General features: G+C 42.7%; 1 protein-coding gene across 1 annotated transcript in view; it reads right to left on the bottom strand.

The window, feature by feature from the left end:
- Nucleotides 1-927: 927 nt before the first annotated feature.
- Nucleotides 928-20,147, bottom strand: part of LOC139057862 (acid phosphatase type 7-like) — a 31,903-nt gene continuing 12,683 nt past the window's right edge. Inside the window, exons 5-12 of the mRNA XM_070536628.1 lie at nucleotides 14,599-14,696; nucleotides 13,852-13,923; nucleotides 13,199-13,313; nucleotides 12,715-12,828; nucleotides 9,426-9,554; nucleotides 8,528-8,599; nucleotides 1,132-1,269; nucleotides 928-1,039 (exon numbers count right to left, since the gene is read on the bottom strand). Of these exons, the coding sequence (XP_070392729.1) occupies nucleotides 983-1,039; nucleotides 1,132-1,269; nucleotides 8,528-8,599; nucleotides 9,426-9,554; nucleotides 12,715-12,828; nucleotides 13,199-13,313; nucleotides 13,852-13,923; nucleotides 14,599-14,696 (795 nt within the window). The 3' untranslated portion in view covers nucleotides 928-982. The remainder of the gene's footprint in view (nucleotides 1,040-1,131; nucleotides 1,270-8,527; nucleotides 8,600-9,425; nucleotides 9,555-12,714; nucleotides 12,829-13,198; nucleotides 13,314-13,851; nucleotides 13,924-14,598; nucleotides 14,697-20,147) is intronic.

The following is a 20,147-nucleotide window of genomic DNA, read 5'->3' as shown; positions in this document are numbered from 1 at the left end:
TAACAGGACATTGACCCATGCAAGAGGCCGCGTTTCTACCAGAAAGCTCGCCTTCGTGCATGGCGTTAGCAGCCAGCGTTTCCCGGTAAACGTTACGGTTACATAAGCTGCAGTTGCCAGGAAGCATGAAAAGCAGTAAGGGGTCTGTGAACGCTATAGCGTTCCACTCTTAAAGGGGCAGCTTAAGCGTCCTCAATTTTATAACACCGATGCGCGTTTTACTTTACCCGAGGAAGCTGTGTCAACCGTAGATACCCCTCAAGCAATGCGAGAGGGAATGCCAAAATTGTGTTCTAGAGTCCGTAGCGGCTAAACACACGCGCAACGCACGCTGCTGTTTTGACGATGACTTTTGCCCTTATCGAAGCTCCAGCGACATACGTTGACCGACTGTCGTTCGTCACTTGAAGCATCCATCTTGCTGTGAACTTCTGTCTTCTTTGGATGCTCCGCGTGATAAAACTAAATATTCGAGACTGAGTTTTTCAATGAGTCTGAATGTTAAATTGGAGAGCTATTTCTTGAGCATTCCATCATTAGCTTCGAAAAGTCACATCTTGTGTAACCGTTTTGCGTGTAAAACGTTTCGTCGTTCAATTTTATACTGTTCCCGGCTGCAGATTCGTGCTGATTCGAAGACATGTATGTGCTTTGGCGGTGAACTTTCATTGTAGTGTTTGAGCTGTAGTGGTCCTAGGCACCCATTTGCGCGAAATTGCTGATGCGATTCTGAAACAAGCAAACTAGCAAACAAGCAAACAAACAAACTAGCAAACAGACAAACAAACAAAAAAAACAAGCAAACAAAGAAACAAACAAACTGATGAAGAACAAAAGTCAACAGGATAAAGAAGGCATGAGCAGGTCATATAGTTCTGAATTTCCTTCGGCAAAGTGGACCTACAATGCCCTACAGTGAAACTTGACTGCCTTTCTCAGCTACCTCCAGCTTGAACGTTTATTCAGTGCTTGGTACAGCGCTTCAGAAGTTTCTTGGCTTGTCTTTCACGATGTGCACTGCGTCCACGACGCGTGGTTTCTGAAAATGAATGTGGTGCGCCCGCAAGTTAGAAAAAACAGCCTAAATAAGGCGCGCACGTATCTCACAGCTATAGTGACGGTTAGTTTTACCTCTCTGGTTGATATCTGTTGAAGTTGGATGTGCGTCCTGTTGATCAGGTGGAGCTTCGTGAAGCCGTAGTCTGAAATTCGCACGGCGCTCCATGGTTTCGGGTTCGGAACAAATGGTGAGAGGAACTCCCAGTTTCCCTGCGTGATGGTTAACAGAATCACTATGTTAGAATACCGTATGCAAATATCTCGTGCACTGTTTACAAAGTAAGTTCTACGAAATAACTCTTTCAAACAGAAATTTGATCGCAATTTTTCATAAAGGCCACGAACAGGAAAGCAGTGTTTTAGAACTAACTTAAAGGAGTAAAGGAAAATGTGTTTTTTTTGTGTAAACTAACAAAGTAAGTGTTGTAAATAAAATGTAAATAAAATGTTGTAGCCTTCGCAAGACAAGCATGGCCATACCAGAAACTTCATAAATCCACTAAGGCGGATAATCAGCTGTAAACGCAAGTTGCTGGCTAATGAGAACCAGTCAGCATCATAATTTAATGAGCAAGGCCACGTAATCCGCAATCTTTATAGAGATGACCACATCTGGGCTACTGCTGGGCCAGCTGTAAGGTCTGACCCTGAAAATGACCATGGTTAAAGATTTCGAATCTACATATACAGGGTGTTTCAGCGAACACTTTCAAACTTTTAAAGTTTGCCTTTGGCAAATAGCTCAATTATAGTTTGCGAGGTGGTCTATTCGAAGCAGCTGATACTACGTGCACAATAATTTGAAATGCAAAGTCGATTTATTAACAGTAATTCACTAATTAAACATTTAGCTAATTATGACCCATACTACAATTTAGAAATTCTAGCAACGGATTTCGCAAGGCGGATCTACTTGGAACGAGTTCTCAGAACGACACCAGTTTCGAGGTAGGAATTCCCGAACTTTGCGGAGAATTGTGCTGGCGTTCCAGTTACTTGTGTGCTTCAGTGCATAAAACGACGTTTTGTTAAGAAATTAACCGGAACGCCAATGCATTTCTCTGCAAAGCTCGGAAACTTACATATCAAAACTCGTGCCATCTTGAAAATTCGTTCCAAGTGGATCTGCCTTGCCAACTCCATAGCTATAATTGGTAAATTGGAATATGGGCCATAATATAATTAGTTAAAAATTTGTTAGTGAATTTTTATGGATTAGTCCATTTTGCATCTCAATTTATTGTGCAAGTTTTGTCCGTCACTTCCAGTAGACCAGTTCATGAACTAGAATTGTGATATCTGCCTCAGGCAACTATTAAAGATTTTGGAAAATGTTCGCTGAAACACCCTGTATATATTCGGCGCGTGTCCTTATCAATTACACAATTTGGCTTCCGTCAGCTATAATTAAGGGTAGTAAGAAAGAAGCAAACAGAGCGTTGTGTTGTAACAAACTATTATTTGACAAAACTAGTAGAATAAAACAAACACTCGCCTAGGGTTCAGTAGGGGAAGAAATTCATGAGCCATTCCACTCTGTGAAATTGGATTACCAGCGAATCTCTTTAGCACGCGACACAAATACTGAACAAAGGTGCAAACACATTTGTTGTACTAATCTGTGGTCATCGTGGTGATATTCACGTATCACCTCTGTTATTAAATATGTCCGTCACGTAAGACAATGAATGACTCATATCCCCTTAAACAATGGCTAATACCTTCGTAGATACGGCCTCCCCATTACGAAGACAGAAGTGAAATTGTATGTTGGAATAATGAGTGACAACGGAGGCAGCAGGGGAAAACGACGACGCTCGAGCCATTGCGGATTATGATAGTTTTTTGCACAACGGAGCGGGCTGTGGAAAAAGACGATGACCGCGCGAGCAGTGGCACTAGCGAGTTTGCGCAGTTGGCACCGAGAATTTTTAACGGAGGAGGAGGAATAAACATTTATTTTAGAAACAGTGTCCCGGGGTAAGCCCCGGTTCTATTCTTGGTGGGAGGTCATTCCTTTTTGAAAAAGCTGTACGAAACATTTGTCTCAAAAACATCTGTTCTTACCCTTGTTTCTGGGACCTCTTTGGGTGCCACGTGTGACAAGGGTGGTTAAGGGCCAAGTTACAGGTCCCCGAGCCCACAGGGGTATAAGCCATTGAGCCTGGACCCTTTCAGCACTATCACCAAGATCGGGCCACATTATGATTTGCTTTTGTCAACATCCCGGACAGATTTCTTTCCCAGATCCTAACCATAGACAGCTTTGCCATAAAAACATATAATGACGTTTCGAGACCGCTACGGGCTCTTCGTTCATAATGAACATGGGTGGAAGAGGGGCGATTGGTAATGCTTTAGGTGGCGCTGAGTGCGCGTGTATATCTCTGGGAGATGACCCCGTGTCCGATTAATAGCGTTTTAGAGCGCAGTTCTTAGGCGCCCGTTCCTGGGTTGAGCGTCGGCGTACCTCAGCGTAACCACGAGAACGCGCGCTCGTGCCACTTCTGGAGCATTAGTCATCGTCTTCTTGCACAACCGTCTCCAATTCCACTCATCATGCCAGCATTCCCATACTGCTCCTGCCTCTGCGAAGGCGCTGACGGCACTGGCCCGCTGCCAGTAGGTGCGGTGATTTTGGTCTAAAATTCTTTGCCTCATTATTTCGCAAAATGAAAGCACGTATTGTGGCGCGCTCAAATTTCGCATTAGGGAGTATCGTAATTATCTGACACTTAGTCGTTTCAATATGTAAAGACTCTAAGAGTAGCCTTGAACTTAGGCGCTTCTCTGTCGCGATTATGCTCGCAGTACATCCTCATCGATAATGTGCGTCTCAAATGGCATGCGTGAAAGTAGCAACGCGTCGTTCTCGAGAAGACTCATGCCGGCTCCTGGAATATTCTGCGTTAACCTCGTACAAGACGGCAACACAATTTTTGCCTCCAATACATAGACGACTGTTTTTGTCTGATTCGCCGCCAAGACTCGCTACTTTTCCTTGAGCATCTGAACTCTTTCATACGAAGTATCCACTTGACGATGTAAAAGGAAAATAATGGACTGATTTCCTTCCTCGACGTACCCATAAGACGTTCGCTCAACGGAATTACAACCTGTGTGCATCAGAAGCCGACCCACACGGGTCGACTTCCGATGCACACAAGCTAGCTCTTGCTAACGCAGTCCAGGCACGGAGTATCTGTCCCGAGCCTGGACTTCGCAAGCAAGAGCTAGTCATGGTAAGGACGGACCTCTCCAACAACTGCTAGCCTTCCCAACTACTGAAGGCTCAAGAACTGCGTTCTGCTGTTGCTAACCACGACACAGTACAACAAAAAGAGAATCAGAAACGTGCGGCTGACCCGATGCGCAAGGAATCAACGAGTAACTGGTAAGAGCTTTTGGCACATATGGCATAAATATTGCGCACGTGTCAACAAATAAACTAAAACAGAAGCTAGTGCGATTGAAAGACCCTTTGGAAAAGTTTCCAGGGACAATCTACAAGATACTCTGCAAGAATTGTGACACATCCTGGATACGTAAAACGTGGAGTGTTAAAAGAAAGACACAGCACCACCAGAACGATGTCACGAAAGGCAATGCAAGTTAGAATGCTTTGGCGGATCATCACGTGACTACTAACCACATCGTCAATTGGGATACTGCGAGCATAAAAGCAACAAAGAAGCGCCTATATTCAAGGATACTCTAGAATATTTACATATTCAAATGATTAAATACGCGATTAACCCGACACAGGGTAATCTTTCTGAGATATACATGCGAAATCTGCGCCACCTAACGCATAAATAATTGCCCTCTTGCACCCATCATCATTGTGGATAAGGGACTCGCAGCTGTATCAAAACGTGAGTATGTGTTTTATAGCGCAGCTGTTAGCCTCCAGTTGGTCGGAATTTTTCGTGGTGTGCTCACCCAAAAAACGGCAGCTGGAAAAGGGGGTTTCTGCTTCCGTTTCCGCGTAATAAAATTGTTTCCTCGTATATTTGAATTACAAGCCATTGCTATCATGTCTGTAGGTTGTGTATAAGTCGCACTTTACGAATTTTGTGACACCATTTATTGTGAGAAATTGGATTAATTCAATAACGCACGTGTGCCAGGTGGTGGGCCTACAATAATGAGTATAGACCTCGTACTGCAGCAGGAAAAGGGGTTTGACTTTCAGCTCACGCGTAACCGAATTATGTTTTCTCGTATATTCGTATTACAATCCGAAGCTATCATGTCTGTAGCTTGTGTGCAATCGTACTAGACGCATTCTTCTGACGCAATTTACTTTTAAACATTAGTTTAGTTCAATAAGTCACTCGCGCTTGGCGGACGGCTTAGAAGAATGAGGATGTATGCGGCACATCAGCATGTGTGCGTGCGTGCGTGACGTATGTTGTTTGTGGTGGTGGCGTTGCGTAACGCTCTCTAACGCCGTCGGGGGTGATATGGGGCTGGACAAGTTTTGAAGTCAGGGAAGCTCACAGCAAAATTGATTATGAAGGACGACTTAGGAATATGGAAGAAAGTAAATGGGCTGGGAGAGCGTTGAGGTATTTGTACAGTAAAAACACATTATTTCACTGGGGAGGAAAAGAACTGGGAAGCTTACCAGCAAGTACGCGGCTTGTAGGGTGAGCAACACAGCAACAAAGAACGTCGAGCGGAAAGTCAGAGAGGCCGAAATAATCTCATAGGTGGCGGCAATGGAAAAGAACCCTGCCATGAGTAATTACTTAAGAGGCAAAAACGAATTCAGGAAAGAAACAATTTATGATAACTCAAAGGGAAGCTAATTACGTTTCGAAGCGTGATCAGGACGCCTTAGAACACGCACCTCTAAAGCGAGATGTAAGGAGGAAGAAGAAGCATGTGCTTGCAGCGGTAAAGTTAGGGAAAGGATGGAGCATGTTTTGTTACAATGTGAAGAAATCTGCCCAGTGGTTGATTTAGGCACCACTGTACTCCTTGAAGCCCTTGGGTTCAGCGATAGCAGGGCGAAAGTAAGCATGTCCATAATAGAGATTAGTAAAATGGGATTGGAAGATTGGTGGAAGAAGAGTAGGGAAACGATAAAAAAAAACGGAGACGTACAGAAACAAAGCTCACAATAGGGGGAAGAAAATTTGGTTATGGGAATTTATCATGCGTTCCTTTTTCTTTTTTTTCTTTTTTAACCTACGTAGGACATTAGGCAGTATAATAGCAAGAGCTTGGTGGTGCAATCAACCACCCCGTTCCTAAAGGGACGAGTCATAACATCCATTCATCCATCCTAATGTTCTTTGGGGTGGTGGTACTTGTATAACGTCCACACCAGCTTCGTTGTACAAACACTTTCACAGGGCGGAATGGAGGTGGATTTTTTTTTTCACAGCGACACTGTATACATCTGCCACCTCTCCGTCCCCTAATGCATTTGTCGTGTCCTTGGACAAATGTGTGGGCTGATACACGAGTTGGGGAAATATGGAGCCGACCTACGGCGGAGGTGAAGCATGCTTTAAGTACACCGCTTCTAATAATAATAAAAATAAATATTTATAGCTGAAATAAATAACTTAATATGCATTGTTTCAAGTCGATTGGTATACTGGAATCGTTTGTGGACAGCACATGGGCTCGCGGGCCGGAGGCATTCCTATATACGCGAAGGATAAAATGTACGTAGAACTATACATCCATGACTCGCAAGAGGACAATGCCACCGACCGTGGGGATCTTTGTACGGGAAAAACGAAAAATGCAATTGTGATATCTACTGTTTATATATCTCCAGGCAAACATAAGTGGTATAGCGGGAAGTTCAGGATCACGTATTGATGGGTTAGCCATAATTACACTACCCCTCTGATCATCGTCGGAGACTTCAATGTGAATATTTCAAAACCAGGCAAGAAATGGTGCACTGTTTCTACTAGAAGAGTTTGGTTCGAAGGGCCACGCCAATCCAACTCCCTCAGCTACTCAACAACAGTCGTGTAAAGATTTAACTTTGGCCAAGATTCTGTCTAACGTTTTAAACAAACCAATCAGTGTATGTCACCGTGTTCACAAAGGTATCGCCACTACCATTACCAAATGATAAACAATAATTACACGTAACCTTGTTTAACATCGTGTGATGTACTGCAGCTTCGCTGATAATCTAACTTCACATAGTAATATGGCTCCCCATTTTTTTTCTTCATTAGAACCTTAGGCAAGTGCCTATTTTATTTTGACAATGTGTCACCCTCGCATGACAGGTTTCTGTCGAACTCTGGAAAATTTTACAAAATTGTACTGTTCTTTTTTCTTTTTTCTTAGTAGTATTGCATGTCCTTAGCTCTAAACATTATGAATGTATCATCGCTCACAAGAAAATAAAGACAACAGAAAAAATTATTTCGGTTAATAAGCTGCTTATTTCTGTTTCGCACCAGTCGTTTACAAGAGCGATATAGTAGACAGGAGAATTAATTGTTACAATAAGAGCGTAAGTTAGCTGTTGTGAAGAGCGTTCACGAAAATCCATATATAAATTTCCGAAAATGCATGCTTCCTTTTAAAAACCATTCTCCCCACAGGCTTCGCTTGAAAAAGGATTGCAAATGTACCATGGCTATCTGTCAGCAAAACATATCTGGGGCTTTACGTTTCTATGTTCTCATTATGTGCAGGTCAAATAGAGAAGATGTGGAGATAAAAAAATAATAATAAAAAAAGAAAGCTATCGTGTATTAGCAAATCCTCAGCAACGGAATAAAAAATCGGAAAGACGATCACGGGCCTTAGCGACACTAATTTCCTTATTTCCTTCCTATGTTTCTAATCCGTTTTGTAACTCTCTGGCGCCGTCAGATTTTCGTCGCTGATGTGGATGTCCCAATACCAGCACTTTCTTCCGCGTTTCCTTATCATCAGCTCTATTTGTAAAATGTGTCACGTGTGCAGGAAGGAATCAAGGTTTTCACATGCGGGTTGCGCGTTTCGTAATTCCCATTGTCACCCCGACTTCGTCTTGTTAACATTTCTATACAGACGTGCTTCTGAAACGATGCTGCGGGGTAACACAGAAAACAGAGACCAGAACGAGCAAATCCCAAATGTGTGGCCCGCGACTGATGTCCATTGTCAAAACGCGCGAGAAGTATGTTTCGTATGTAATAAGTTTCTTAAATTTGTACTCGTGCATTCATTTTCTGTTTCGTTCCGCATTTCGCGTTATACGGTATATTGATGAGCACACCTGCAAGCACCCGGAATCCCCCTACACGGACGTGTTAGGGGTTTATGGGCAAAACGAAGGAACTGGCCGGTGATTTCAATTCTACTCGAGCGAAAAAACAGGCTGTCTGATATCAACTACAGCTTGCTTGTCTGCGGCTTCCGAGAAGGGAATGAACTAACTGTGCAAGCCCAGGTAGCACAGAAAGGTCAAATCGCTGTTCAAATCGCTGATACATACGGCAGCTCCTGTCACGACGTGTACTGGTGCTCTGGGGTTGACATACGGGTCCGTGCTGCTCCCGTTGTACACCTGTAAGGGAGATGCGGGTTGCTTGCAATGTTTCTGGAATTCTTCTATTGCCTCAAAAGAATCTTTAAGGAACGTTGTCTTTAAAAACCGTGCCATTCAATCGTGCTTGCATGCCGCTTTTATAATATTTGACTATAGGTAAGGTGAAAAAAAAAAGGAAGAGAAAATGAATGACAAACGAAAAAGAAAGCTAACTTCTTTATTATCACCGTCGTAGCATGTACTCCCCGAGGCGCAAAATTTGTGTGGCGAACATGCATGTTGTACGACTGTTGTGTTTCTTTAACACACAATGTGTTGACTGTAAGTAGTGCTGGATTCTGAAAGATAAGCGCTTTGAAAAAAGCGTTTTCCTTTCTATATCGACCACAATCGCGAGTGCACGGTTCAAATCAATGTGAAGTTTCAAGCCACAGTTACTTATGATAGCGTTAGTTCAACGTTAGCATTGATGTTAATGTTTGATGTAAGTTGTCTATTCTCCACATATTTAACTAATATTTCTACTCTAATACATAAAGCATCGAAAATATAGTCATTGTACTTGTGTTTTTCGTGTATAGCCCGTTGCTATCACTCTGCATTGTATTGTGGGCGTAGAGTACGCGTAAAGTTTCGCACTGGCGTTTATTCACTGTTTACAACATTCACGATGCTAACTAAAATGAATGAATGAATGAATGAATTTTAGGTTTTACAGTATATTGTATATACCTAGGGACTGAACGCTACCACGCGCTATAGCTTTTGCTGGTGTTCAAGGCCGTCTGCTAAGCCAAACCTATATTTCTAGCTGTTCCTTAAAACTTAGTGGCTCAGTGCTCACCACGCCATCGTAGACCGGCCACAGGCGCTCGTACGAATGCTGATGGCCGGTAAAATGCAAGTCCACTCCGTACTTGAAGAAGAGCTTCTCCAGGCCATACATCTTTGTCAGAGGAAATCCCTTGCGAGCCTAGGAGGGGTGAATACATTTCCAGGAAGAAAGGCTTGAAATACGAGGAAATGGCTCAGTTTGCAGTGGTGAAAGAAAAGAAAAGAAAAGAAAGAAAGAAAGAAAGAAAGAAAGAAGGAAAGAAAGAAAGAAAGAAAGAAAGAAAGAAAGAAAGAAAGAAAGAAAGAAAGAAAGAAAGAAAGAAAGAAAGAAAGAAAGAAAGAAAGAAAGAAAGAAAGAAAGAAAGAAAGAAAGACAAATGAAGCAATGGATCTTGTCGGTTAACTCGAATGCCACGAGACCTGATCATGAGAACGACCGTTCGGTACTTTGGGGGCCTGCTAAACCATAATCGCATGTTATTGTATCAATTTGGTCTCATTAGTCAGGCGATAAGTAATTGAGCCTGTATGCTCGTACACCTGCCGACGATCATGTAGGTCCTATCTTAGGCCCTAACGACAGGGCACCAACAGTGCCAGGAAAAGCCTAGAAATAGTTCCAATGCAAGCAAGCGCGTGGATTTTTGGATTTCTCGGCATGTGCAGAAATTCCGAAAGCACCTAGCGTAATTCACCTGAGATCACCTCGCATGCACAGAGAAAAGGAAAAAAAAAAAAACAGAGCGAAAAGGCATAACACATATGCGAGAAAAGAAGGCCAGTAAACTTTTTATTTTTTTTATAATGCGGTCGCCGTAGACACGCTCCGACGTTTCACGCTTCTTTGGTAGTGACATCATTTGTCACCGAAGAAAAATAGAAACAGAATAAATGGTGCGGCGTGACCACAGCTTGTGACGATAACTAACCGCATTCAGTTAATAGTTCATTGCTAAAGGACAACCTTATAACCTCCAACAAATATCAATGACTCAACTAAGCAAGCTTAAATAACCTTTTTTTTTCTTTCTGTGACAGAACAAACGGAATAGGAGAAAATACTTTCAATTTTATGAGGAGGCACTCATGTATCAGTGCTGAAGACGAAGCGTGAATTGGAAAAATAAGAGAGGGATGTGTTGTCCTCGTTTACTCCAAATAATCATGACCATTTTCCTGCAATTTAAACGACAGCAGAGTTAAGAACACGCACTTCGCAAACCTAAGATGACTTACGGCTGGTTTGTTTATTTACTTTCAGAATTCTCATGCACGCAATGAAGCTCCGAAAAGTCACTGTCTTTATTCACGTTGAATAGGCGAACTAGTAGAGCAAGCGCCTGTAGAAACTCAGAGCTACACATTACAGCGTGGAGTAGTGTACTGTCGCGTAAGCACTTGTTCAGCATTGCACATATACATTCTTTTTTTTTTCCTCATAGGGGAGGGGCCTTTAGCACGCATGGTTTGGAAAGCAGTGGACTGGTTTATTACAAATTAGGACGTTGTCATGATTGGTTTATCATTATAAAAAAATATATTTTTTTGTCATGTTGGGATCGAAGGCAAACTAGAGTACCAATAGCAGTGCTCCGCACGTAGTCTCAAACTGCGTTCGCGTAATGCACAGTTTTCTACAAAAGTTTCTAGATGGAAGTGAAAAGCTTCAATCGTCCAAATGCCATGAAAATGCTGATTAGTACATGTATTAGCGTAATTCTAGTGCTTGCGACCTTTATTGCATTTTTTTTACGTGTTTCGCTAAAATTCCTCTTTTTCAATCTCCAAGGAATCATACTTTCTAACTGCATGGAGACGTCCATAACACCTAGCTTGCGTTTATAACATAACGATTCGTTGAAAATGGTTGACCTCTAAAATCACAAAGCAGTTTCAAGCCAGAATGATATAGTTTACGCAAATCCGCGTACCGTCCATCATTTTCACGTTGGCTGAACCGCCATACTCGAAGCTCTCGTAGGCACTGGCTCCAGTTATGGTAAGTTATTTAATTAGCTCTATGGTGTGAACAGCAAATAGGGCTATGCCGAGACCACCGTAAGAGGGAATGGCTCTATGCCGTAAATATCTGCGAACCGTGCATCGAGCTGCTTGTTGTTTGAGCTCAAAATATCGGTATACTGCTTTGCCTATCATGCCATGCAGATCGCGTCACTCACTACATTGCTAGAGGCTAGTGCATGAACCACGTCATCTTTGTTTGTGGAGGTGACATTGGCAGATTTTCCAATACTCAGAACGCGTTGCGAAAGCGTATGTTTATTTTCGTGACTTTGATAATTTTAAGATGCTTTAGCGCAGGAATATGCAAGTGTTCGTTCGATGCCTATAGTAAGCTACTGCTACAACGCGGTCTTTGAACGTCCGGGTGCTCCGTGTTCATAGCTTTGATAAAAAAATGGCTGTGGCTTAGGTAAGGTTAAGCCCAGGATGCGAAGCATACTAGCCTTTATTTTAGTTGTTGAACCACTGTTTAGCCTGGTGAACTGCTGTTGCTTGGCTATATTTGGTTCGGCTAGACGAAGAAACAACTCATGCATTACTTCTTCGCCTTCAAGAGTGGAACGCGACAGCGTTCCCGTCGACCCGCCAAGGGGTGTAAGACAATGGGCTACAGGGCAGCGACTACGCGCCCCGCATTGGACGCGGTGAGCGTCGAGCAAAGCAGCGTTCGGCGCGGCAACGAAATGTGCGCCTGAGCAAGAGACGCACGCCTTAGAAACAGCGCGTTTCTAAGGCAACACCGCATTCACTAGAGGCGCTTTTGTACCGCTTTGAAGCGTTGTACTCGTGGCTCAGTGGTAGCGTCTCCGTCCCACACTCCGGAGACCCTGGTTCGATTCCCACCCAGCCCGTCTTGCAAGAGTTGAGCCAAAGCCACTTCTCCTCTGTCGTGACGTCACGGTGTCACGTGATTTCATGGTCACCGCCGCGCCTGAGGAGCTGGGTTGAGCCCTCGTAATATGCTTCGCATAAAAATAACCATGCACGGCATGCTAGAGATGCGAAAATGTGAAGAATGTGCACTCGCCCTACGTAAATACTTTGACATGTAAGTAATATATTACTTAGTCTCTTTCTCAACTTAACTGTGACTGGATAATCGCGCCTCTTCCGTAGCTCAATTCACTCACATGGCAGAGCATGCGAATGAGCACTAATCACTGTAGGTTACTCAAGTATAAATATCTCAACACGTCCGTCGTCTTTACAACAGTTCACGTAACCAGTTTTCTCATGGAGAACGCTGAAAAGAGCACGGTGCTACTGTGACTTACAATACTTGCGTTGGAATTGCAGTCTCTGAATCGGACATTGCTGCAGTACATTGGCCGGTGCGACATTGTGATGATCCACGGCCGTTTAGCCCTGTTTTCTGGTAGGTTTGCCTCCTAACAAAGGGGGAGAGTTCAGAACATAGGAATGACAACCTTTAAGGTAGAGTTAAGAACACTATCTATCTATCTATCTATCTATCTATCTATCTATCTATCTATCTATCTATCTATCTATCTATCTATCTATCTATCTATCTATCTATCTATCTATCTATCTATCTATCTATCTATCTATCTAATCTTTTATGTATATATTTATCTATCTATCTAATCTTTTATGTATATATTTATCTATCTATCTAATCTTTTATGTATATATTTATCTATCTTATCTATTTATCTTATCCTATTTTCAGGAGTCAAATATGTGGACATTTTCGCACAAAGTAACTGAAACTGCCAGATAACATGGCCAAAGTTGTACCTGCAAATCTTTCTCTAGCCAGTGGTACTGCTGTGGAACGTGATGCCAGCCGTAGTTCAGGAAAAAGTAGAACTCCGTTGAATAGCTGATAATGTGGGCTGGGCCGATGTCAAAGCTGTGAGAATATAGCTATGTGAATGCTTTGCTCACGAGTAACTAGGCAACAAAGCAAAAAAAATGTAGCTCCGCTGGTCAATTTTAGCTACAATGCGGAAAGTTTTCAACATAATTTATCTGTCGAGGTGATTGCCTTGTTACCGCGACAGGCTGCGTAACAGCACCACTTGATTCTAATTATCATTTTGAAATGGTGCCCTTTATCCCCAAATTAAATAATTCTTAATTCATGTTCGCATCTATAGGCTGACAAAAATTTTGGTAACTTATCAATTGCAGTATACACAATTCATTAAAGCAACTGTAAGTATGAGTTGCCTTACGTGGGAGCCACTTACCATCTTTCAAATATCAAATATCAAAACTACCAATGTAATAATAGTGTTCAATGTATCAATAAACACTAGAGTAAACCACAATAAACGTCTTCCATTTTGAGCCAAATGAATGGCAGTAAGCTATTTACATAATGCAATGAAATGCATTCCGATGCACTTGGGACAGTTTAAAGGAAACACATTTAGGCATGTTCTTACCTGTAAAAGAAGTTGTTGAAGTTTCCGGACTTGTCCATCATAGAAAAGCGATTAGCGTAATTCGAGAAGTTGCTGGAAAGTCGAGAGAGGTTATCGTAGACAAGAAGGAAACAAACGGGACAAATGTAGCAATGTGTCTGTAATAGCAGGAGTAGTCACCAGGTGCGTTTTTCTGAGATCTTTAGGAGACATTTCAAGTACACCTTTTTGAGAAAGTACAAACTTAGCCAAGAGATGAATGTACTTGATGACTAGTCTCTCGTTACTACAAAACTGTCGGTATTATGAACGTGATTTTAGCATGAGGTGCGGCCATATGGTTGTATGAAAAGGAAAACATTGTGCATATGTTTATGGTGTTTCTCTGGTGCATCAGAGTTGCCTTTGAAGCACGCCTTGAGTAGACCCAAAACGCATTGTACTCGCATGATATGGCTCACTGCCAACTCTCGTAGAACTAAATAGTTGCCGGCTAATATAATAATAATATTTGGGGTTTTACGTGCCAAAACCACTTTCTGATTATGAGGCACGCCGTAGTGGAGGACTCCGGAAATTTCGACCACCTGGGGTTCTTTAACGTGCACCTAAATCTAAGCACACGGGTGTTTTCGCATTTCGCCCCCATCGAAATGCGGCCGCCGTGGCCGGGATTCGATCCCGCGACCTCGTGCTCAGCAGCCCAACACCATAGCCACTGAGCAACCACGGCGGGTTGCCGGCTAATATGAAGTCGTATGTACTTACTATGCGTTCTCGTGGTTTCCGACGGCGGTCATGTATGGAACATAAGCAGCGATCGGCTCAATTTGCCGCATAAATTCATCCCCGACCGTTGCGTCTCTCTGTAGAGAAACGGATTCAGTGAGAAAGTGGGGAGGTAAGTGCACTTGGGGAAGTGAATCTTCTTTTCTGAAAACACGAAGCAACCTGTAAACCCACCACGCCGTAGTCCAGGGTCTCCAAAATATGGGTTCCTATGGTTATTGTGGAGATAACTTCCATTTTTCGCGGGCATTCTTTATTCGCCCGAAACCATAAACGGGAAGAAGTACCTGGCTGAGAACATGCCAGCTTTAAGTTTCTGTCATTCTTCAACGAGTTCTTTATTGACAGCATGACATTCAGGGCAGTTGCGAAAAAAAAATTGCTAATTGGAAGTAATTTTAAATTGAATGGCATCAACTAAAAATTACTAGCGGCTACTGTACCCGACTGTGAACAGTGTGCAATTGGTTATTTTTGCGTAGAATGGCTAATCTTTCTTAAAAAATGCTATGCATAATAGTTGGGACAATCTGTATATGGACTGTTGTTGAGGTGACGTCCTTTAATTAGAGTCTAGCCGCTGCTTTCGACCTAATTATCTAAACGTTTACGACTCCTAAGAAAATATTGAAGCAGGCAAATAAGAAGAGACTAACTTCGCATAGCTAAAAAAATTCTAAATTTTGGCGTGATTTTAAACAGGTTGTATAATATACCTACATGTCAAATAAGAATATATTTGACGCCATGTAATGCTGTTGCGACACCTGTGTCAAATATCACTAATTTACATGCAGCAGTGAACACAAGGCATCGCTCTCATGATCGCTCATGCTTCCCTACGGTTTTTTCAAATCTCCGCCATTGTTGTCTGCCAGATGGCAAGATGAGGATCTTCTATACGGCTATTGACCAGATTTTTGGTAATGCCCGCATTGATCATGACTTTGGCAGTTGCAAAGGTATCGTCAGCCATCCTAATTATTTTTCGTACTAAGTTCGCGAAAGCAGTGATAAAATACTTGAGCACCAAAGCACAGTAAGCTAGACAAATTAAACGCTTCCAATTTAGAGCGGATCTTGTCCGTCATACAGTTACGACACTTCTTCCTGCATAATGAAAGATTGCGTCATCGCTAAAGTTTTGTGCACCCCCTCGCTTAAATTACTATGAGAGTTCTGGTCCGCATTTGAGCCTGCATTTCTCCGCAAGAATTTATGATCATCTGAACACAGGCCTTGGTCTACCCTTTCGTTTATTTAGAATTGGCGTTTCCAGGCACACTTTGAATGATGCGTTTGTATCGTTCGCAGTTACAATGAACTTTAGAACGCATGGGATACTAGAATCGGTGTACCCGCCTGCGAAGCTAGTCGCTCGGGCTTTCACTAAAATGGGACGACGTATTAAAATACAAGACGCACGCCCCCTTCAGTGCTTGTTGATGTTGCTACACTGCCGGACTAAGTACACCGCCTCAAGCGAGCGCTTAATTGCATGCAATTCCATGTTTGAGTGCGCCGTCGTCCAGCCGTGCAAAAGAAACGTGCCTTTACCCATTATGATGAAGGAGCACATTCGCGTTTGTTTGAATTATGAAGAGGGGTGTCACAAAACACGAAATTGTTTTACTGAAAGTTGTTTCTTCCATAAATTAATTGTGTTACAGGGCTGATGCGATCTCAGGAAATTTTAGCGATTGTTCTTCAATGAAGTTCCCTGCTATTCGGAGAAAAATCTGGTACCACCATCAATGTGAGCTTTTCAATGGACGGTGGGACAACTTGCGAACGCCGGGAAACGTGTGGTTCCACTTCGCTTGAACGTGGATTTCTATAAACGATGATTTTTCTAGAAATGACGTTCTAGGTATAAGCAGGAGCCAACGTTTCGACAAGTGGACTTGTCTTCTTCAAGGCAAGTCCACTTGTCGAAACGTTGGCTCCTGCTTTCACCCTGTTCTCGTTTTGCTCATCGTCTTGAATTTCCATCTCCCGCATTCCCCGTGCTTTCCCTGGAGTTCTAGGTATAAAGTCTTTCGAGAGTTCGCAGTTCTTCAATAGTACATTCTGCTTCAATGTCTGGTCGCGGAAAGTACCACAAGTCAACAAAGGACCCGCAAACGTATAGTTGAAAAAGAAACACAGTGAGCACGTGTCTTTGCTTTGACATCATTTACTATCCCGGTACTGTTTAAATTCACGTTAACTGCCTAACAGGGTAGCCAGCCGGCCTGAGAACTGGCTAACTTCCCTGTCTTTTCGTTAATTCCTGCTTCCTTCCTTAACTGCCCAACGAAACGCGAGTGCTGATCTAATAAAATGGTTCGGGCACATCAATAGAGAAAAACCACACTTTACCCTGTATGTTAGTTATAGACTAATTCATTGCGACAAAGGGCCACAAGGGTTGCCAAATGCACCTTCAACGTTTTCTGAAAAAGATGTCAACTTAATCCGAAGTCTCCAGTTCCGGGCATTCGTACTTATACAATAGCACTCCTTTGCCACTTTTACAGCTTGGTAATTGTAAGAAACTCTGTCGGCCTTGTTCGTAGCCTCTGAGGTTCAGTGCGCCTCCAATCTCGGAGGTAAAATCCTCTCGTACTGGCTGAAGCTGTAGCGTATATAACGTACATACGGCAGCTGAATTGCAGAGCGAACGACAACACCCAAGTTTAGCGACTCGTACGTGCTAAAAGCGCAATGATCGGCCGTCACGTTAGTAAATAAATCACACACACAAAAAAAGCTTGTCCTCACCTTTTTTCCCTGTATGTTCTAGTGTGTCCAGGGCTCTATGAGCGCTTTTTTTATTGCGATAAAGACTTGCCCTTAAGGCATAATTCTTGGAGCGTATATGCGTATGATATGTTTGCTGTGAGGCCTGTGTTGTGTATGTGTGTATGAATTGACGCAGTGTTTTGTGGAATCTGTTGTCATGTATCCAGGGGTCATAGCTGGTTGTCACACTATAGCGGAGGCCGGCTTGCAGTAGGAGACGCGAGCGTTCCGATTCTAAACCCGTACATGTCCATATTAGGTGGTATGCATCAGCTTCCACCACAGGAACCTATGCGCGCTTGATTACCTCTCTTTACCTAGCATCGCTATCACCATCATAAATATATTTTATGCCCACTGGTGGACAAAGTCCTCTCCCTGCGATCTCTAATTGCCCCTGTCCTGCGCCAACCGATTACAATTAGTGCCTGCAAATTCCTAATTTCATCACCTTGCCTAGATTTCTGCCATCCTCGACTGCGCTTCCTTCTTCTTGGCAACCATTCTGTAACCTTAAAGGTACACCGGATATCTAACCTGCGCATTAAATGACCCGCCCAGCTCCATTTATTTTCTCCTAATGCCAATTAGAATATCGGCTATCCCACTTTGCCTTTGATCCACACTGCTCGCTTCCTGGCTCTTAACGTTACGCCTAACATTATTCGTTCCGTCGCTCTTTGCGTGGTCCTTAACTTGTTTCAAGCTTCTTTGTAAGTCTCCAAGTTTCTGCCCCATGTGTTAGCACATGTAGAATGCATTTATTGTATACCTTTCTTTTCATTGCATAATGGTAAGCTTCCAGTCAGGATATGACAATGTCTGCCGTATGCGCTCCAACCCATCTTGATTCTTCTGTAAATTTCTTTCGTATGATCAGAGACCCCTGTGAGTATTTGACCTATGTAAATGTACTCCTTCACGGACTTTAGAGGCTGATTGACGATCCTAAATTCTGGTTCCCTTGCCCTGATATTGGTGATTACCTTTGTCTTCTGCATATCAATCTTCAACGCCACTCTTATACTTTCTCTGTTAAGGTTCTTAATCATTTGTTGTAACTTGCCTCCAGTGTTGCTGAATAGAACAATGTCATCGGCAAACCGGAGGCTGCTTAGGTATTCGCCGTCGATCCTTACTCCTAAACCTTCCCAGTTTAATAGCTTGAATACTTCTTCCAAGCAGGCTGTGAATCATTGGAGAGATTCCCTCTCCTTGTCTGACCCCTTTCTTTATAGGTATCTTCCTACATGTGTTTAGGATTAAGGTGGCTGTGGAATCTCTGTAGATATTTTCCAGGGTATTTATGTAAGCGGCCTGTACTCCTTGATTACGTAATGCATCTATGGCTGCTGGTATCTCTATTTAATCAAATGTCTTTTCGTAATCCATGAAAGTCAAATAGAGAGGCTGATTGTACTCTGCGGATTTCTCGATTACCTGATTGATGACATGCATGTGATCCTTTGTGGAGTATCTCTTCCTGAAACCAGCCTGTTTCCTTGGTTGACTGAAGTCCAGTGTTGCCTCATTCTATTGGAGATTATCTTGGCGAATATTATATATACTGGAAGTAAGCAAATGGGCCCATGATTTTTGAATTCTTTAACATCTCCATTCTTGTGTCTTAATGTAATGTTGGCATTCTTCTAGTTCTCTGGGACGCTTGAAGTCGATGGTCAGTTGATATATAAAGGGCCGCCAGTTTTTTGAAGCATTGTGCCTCCTTTATTTTTGATTAAATTGACTGCTATTCCATCTTCTCATGTCGCTTTTCCCCGTTTCATGTCTTGCAAGGCCCTTCATCGCTAGTTATAAAATGTTACTACATCGCTAGTTATAAAATGAGCCTCTGCAATCTGTTCGTTACTGTTTTTAATGGAGGTATCGTGGCTGCTCTGGGTACTGTGCAGGTCTGTATAGAATTCTTCCACTGCTATTACTATATCTTCCAGATTGCTGATTCTATTCCCCTGCTAGTCTTTCATTGAATTCATCTTGGTTTGTCCTATGCCAAGCTCTTTCCTCCCTGATTTCGTGCTGCGTCCATTTTTCACTACTTACACAGTCGTTCTTACGTTATAATTTCAATTATCCCATATTTTTTCCTTGTATTTCAGTTTTGACAGTTTCGCGATTTCTATCTGATGTCTTGAGCTGGACACTCTCATTCTTTGTCGTTTCTTTATTAATTCCATAGTTACTTGGGAGAGCTTGCCTAATGGTTGCCTTGGTGCCTTACCTCCCGCTTCATTCGGTGCTTCTGAAGCCAGCTTAGTTACGGTTTCATTCGTGAACACTCTGTCATCTTCCTCTCTCTGTTCTAAGGTTGCATATTTGTTTGCAAGTACCAGCCTGAATTAGTCTGCTTTTCCCCTTACAGCCTCAAGTGTGACCTATTTCTCCTTAACCAATTTTAGTCCATCTCTCTCCGAATTCAGGTGAATCCTAGCCCTCCCTAACCTATGATCACTGCATTTTACCCTATTTAACACTTCTACATCCTGTACTATGATGGGATGGGCAGAAAGTATGAAATCAATTTCATTTCTTGTTTCGCCATTAAAGCTTTTGCAGTTCCACATTTTGTTCCTGCGCTTCTGGAAGAAGGTGATCATTATTCGCAGCTTATTCCTTTCCGCGAATTCTACCGACATCTCTCCTAGAGTGTTGCTAGAATCGACGCCGTAGTTGTCAATTGCTTGTTCACGAGCCTGTCTTTGCCCCACTTTTGTAATGAAGTC

This window comes from Dermacentor albipictus, chromosome 3, assembly GCF_038994185.2.
Source record: "Dermacentor albipictus isolate Rhodes 1998 colony chromosome 3, USDA_Dalb.pri_finalv2, whole genome shotgun sequence".
NCBI lineage: Eukaryota > Metazoa > Arthropoda > Arachnida > Ixodida > Ixodidae > Dermacentor > Dermacentor albipictus.
Note: the sequence above shows the minus strand (reverse complement) of the source record. Positions and strands in the feature narration are given on the sequence as shown.